Source organism: Talpa europaea (genome assembly GCF_964194135.1).
Source record: "Talpa europaea genome assembly, chromosome: 8".
NCBI classification, from domain to species: domain Eukaryota; kingdom Metazoa; phylum Chordata; class Mammalia; order Eulipotyphla; family Talpidae; genus Talpa; species Talpa europaea.
Window position 1 is genome coordinate 4,256,279 of NC_140075.1, and position 2,310 is coordinate 4,258,588.

The window sequence follows — 2,310 nt, forward strand, 5'->3', positions numbered from 1 at the left end:
AGAACTGGGGTCCCATAACCAGGTACTCCCAAGGACAAACCCCCTTTACAACTGCTTGATTTCACATAAATGTTGGAGATGTGTGAGTTCTATCTAGAACATTCGTTCAAATACCAGCCATAATATTTAAAAAAAAAAACTAGGATTCATATATTGAATGTCACATAGATATGAGTTTTAAAAAATGGCTGCATTATTTTAGGAAATATATTTTTTAATATTTATTGATTTATTTATTTACACAAGCACTGGGTACAGTCTGAAGCGCGGGAGGGTAAGATAATTCACCAGCCCCAAAGCATAGCAGGCCGACAAAATGAAATACACTGCTGAGGGCAGCAGTGGGCGCAGCAGGGAAGGTCTGCCGCTACGTGCGACTTGCCAGTGACTGGGGACCGAACCAGTACTACAGAGATTGTGGGCAGCTTCGCAACCCAGCGCTTAACCGTTGTGCCACCTGGGAATCTCAGGAAATATATTTTTGAAGAATAGAAAAATGTTAAAATTTGCAAAGGAAATCTGTAATGAAAAGTCTTATTTTGCTTTAAAATGGTCAATGGTAATAGTTGGATGGAAAATTCTAAATAACTGCTGGGTCCATAAATATAGATGGTGTCATTAATTAATGAAAACAGTGATATCTCACATAGTGGTGTACGGGCCCTTCATCAGTCTCCCCACAGCCGACTTCATGGCTTGGTTCCTCAGACTGTATATGACAGGATTAAAGGTGGGGGGCACCACCGTGTAGAACATAGAAATGACCAGGTCAGATACAGACAGGGTCTCTGAGGCCGGCTTCAGATAAGCAAAGCATCCAGTGAAGAAATACAGCACCACAACCAGCAGGTGGGGAAGGCAGGTTGAATAGACTTTGTCCTTCCCATCTGTGGATGGGATCTTCCTGACAGCAGAGAAGATGTGGACGTAGGAAATGATGATGAAAATGAAACAACAGATACCCAGAACCAAACTAATGAGAATGGAGACAAGTTTGTTCATCAAATTTCCTGAGCAGGAAATAGCCAATAACTGGGGGATATCACAGAAGAACTGGTGGACCACGTTGGACCCACAGTAGGACAAGGAGAAGGTTCCAGCTGTGTTCATCACAGCATGGAGACCCCCACCCAGCCAGGACACAGCTGTCAGCTGCACACACCTGTCCCTGCTCATGATGACCTCATAGTGCAAGGGGTGGCAGATGGCAGCATAGCGGTCAAGGCTCATCACTGTTAAGAGGGTCATCTCTGCACCTGCAGAAAAAATCATCATGAACACCTGGACGACACAGCCCAGGAAGGAGATGGAGCTGTTGTGCCTCAGAGAGTTGGCAATAGACTTGGGGACCGTGGCTGAGATGAGGCAGAGGTCCAAGAAGGACAGACTCCTCAGGAAGAAGTACATGGGGGTGTGGAGGTGCCGGTCCAGGGTGGTGATGAGGACGATGAGCCCGTTCCCCAGCAGGGCACACAGGTAGACCAGGGAGAAGAGCAGCGGGTGCAAGAAGCCCATGGTCCCCTGGGTGGGGAACCCCAGGAGGACGAATTCTGTCACGGCCGTGATATTGGTCACCCCTGGGGCTATCATCTGTATAGCAGAGGAGAGAGCAGCACAATCTTAATTATTCCAATATTGAAAATAAAATGGGTTATCAATACAAGATAACAACTGAATGTATTTTCTATATGATTATTCCTTCCAGTTCTATGGACACTAATATCTATGTCTGCTGTTTCATTGAACCCATTTATTACCACCTCATGTGAATATGCCATTATTACACTCTCCACATAAGTCCTGAAAATTGATGAAAACTGAAAATTTTATCTGTCCCCTACAAAACTTGAACAAATTAGAATCTCTTATTTGTCAAAAATCTCAAAAGAGCTCCCATGCTATGCTCCTCGCCCCAGGCCCCAGCATCTCCACCGAGCACACCTCCCAGAGGTTGTCCAGGGCACAGCCCCAGAGGACACATGAGCATGTTCAGCCCCTCCCCACTCTGGAGAGCCTCTCCCTGCTCTTCTAGCACAGCCCTGGTCTCGGGATGCCCCACAGTGACTGGTGTCATGGAGGTGGGGTGTGCGGGTCCCCATTTTCCTGCTCCCCAGGACCCGACACTGTCCTGGAACTGAATGATCTGTGTTTGGAGTCACCGTGCGGTGTGCCCTGATGCCTCCGCTGTCAGATTCCTGCTCCTGTGTCCTCACTACTGTCTCCTGGTCTGAACCCTCGTCCCCTCATCTCCCTGCTCCTGACTCCCCACATCTGAGGGCCCAGAGACCATGTTTCCCGCAGAGTCTCCTC

The 2,310-nt window shown here is 47.7% G+C and overlaps 1 protein-coding gene across 1 annotated transcript; it reads right to left on the reverse strand.

The window, feature by feature from the left end:
* Nucleotides 1-642: 642 nt before the first annotated feature.
* Nucleotides 643-1,590, reverse strand: LOC311176169 (olfactory receptor 14A16-like; the record flags this gene model as incomplete). Its single annotated transcript, XM_084241477.1, has 1 exon — nt 643-1,590. The coding sequence occupies one exon, from the start codon at nt 1,588-1,590 to the stop codon at nt 643-645; it is 948 nt and encodes a 315-aa protein (XP_084097603.1).
* Nucleotides 1,591-2,310: the final 720 nt, after the last annotated feature.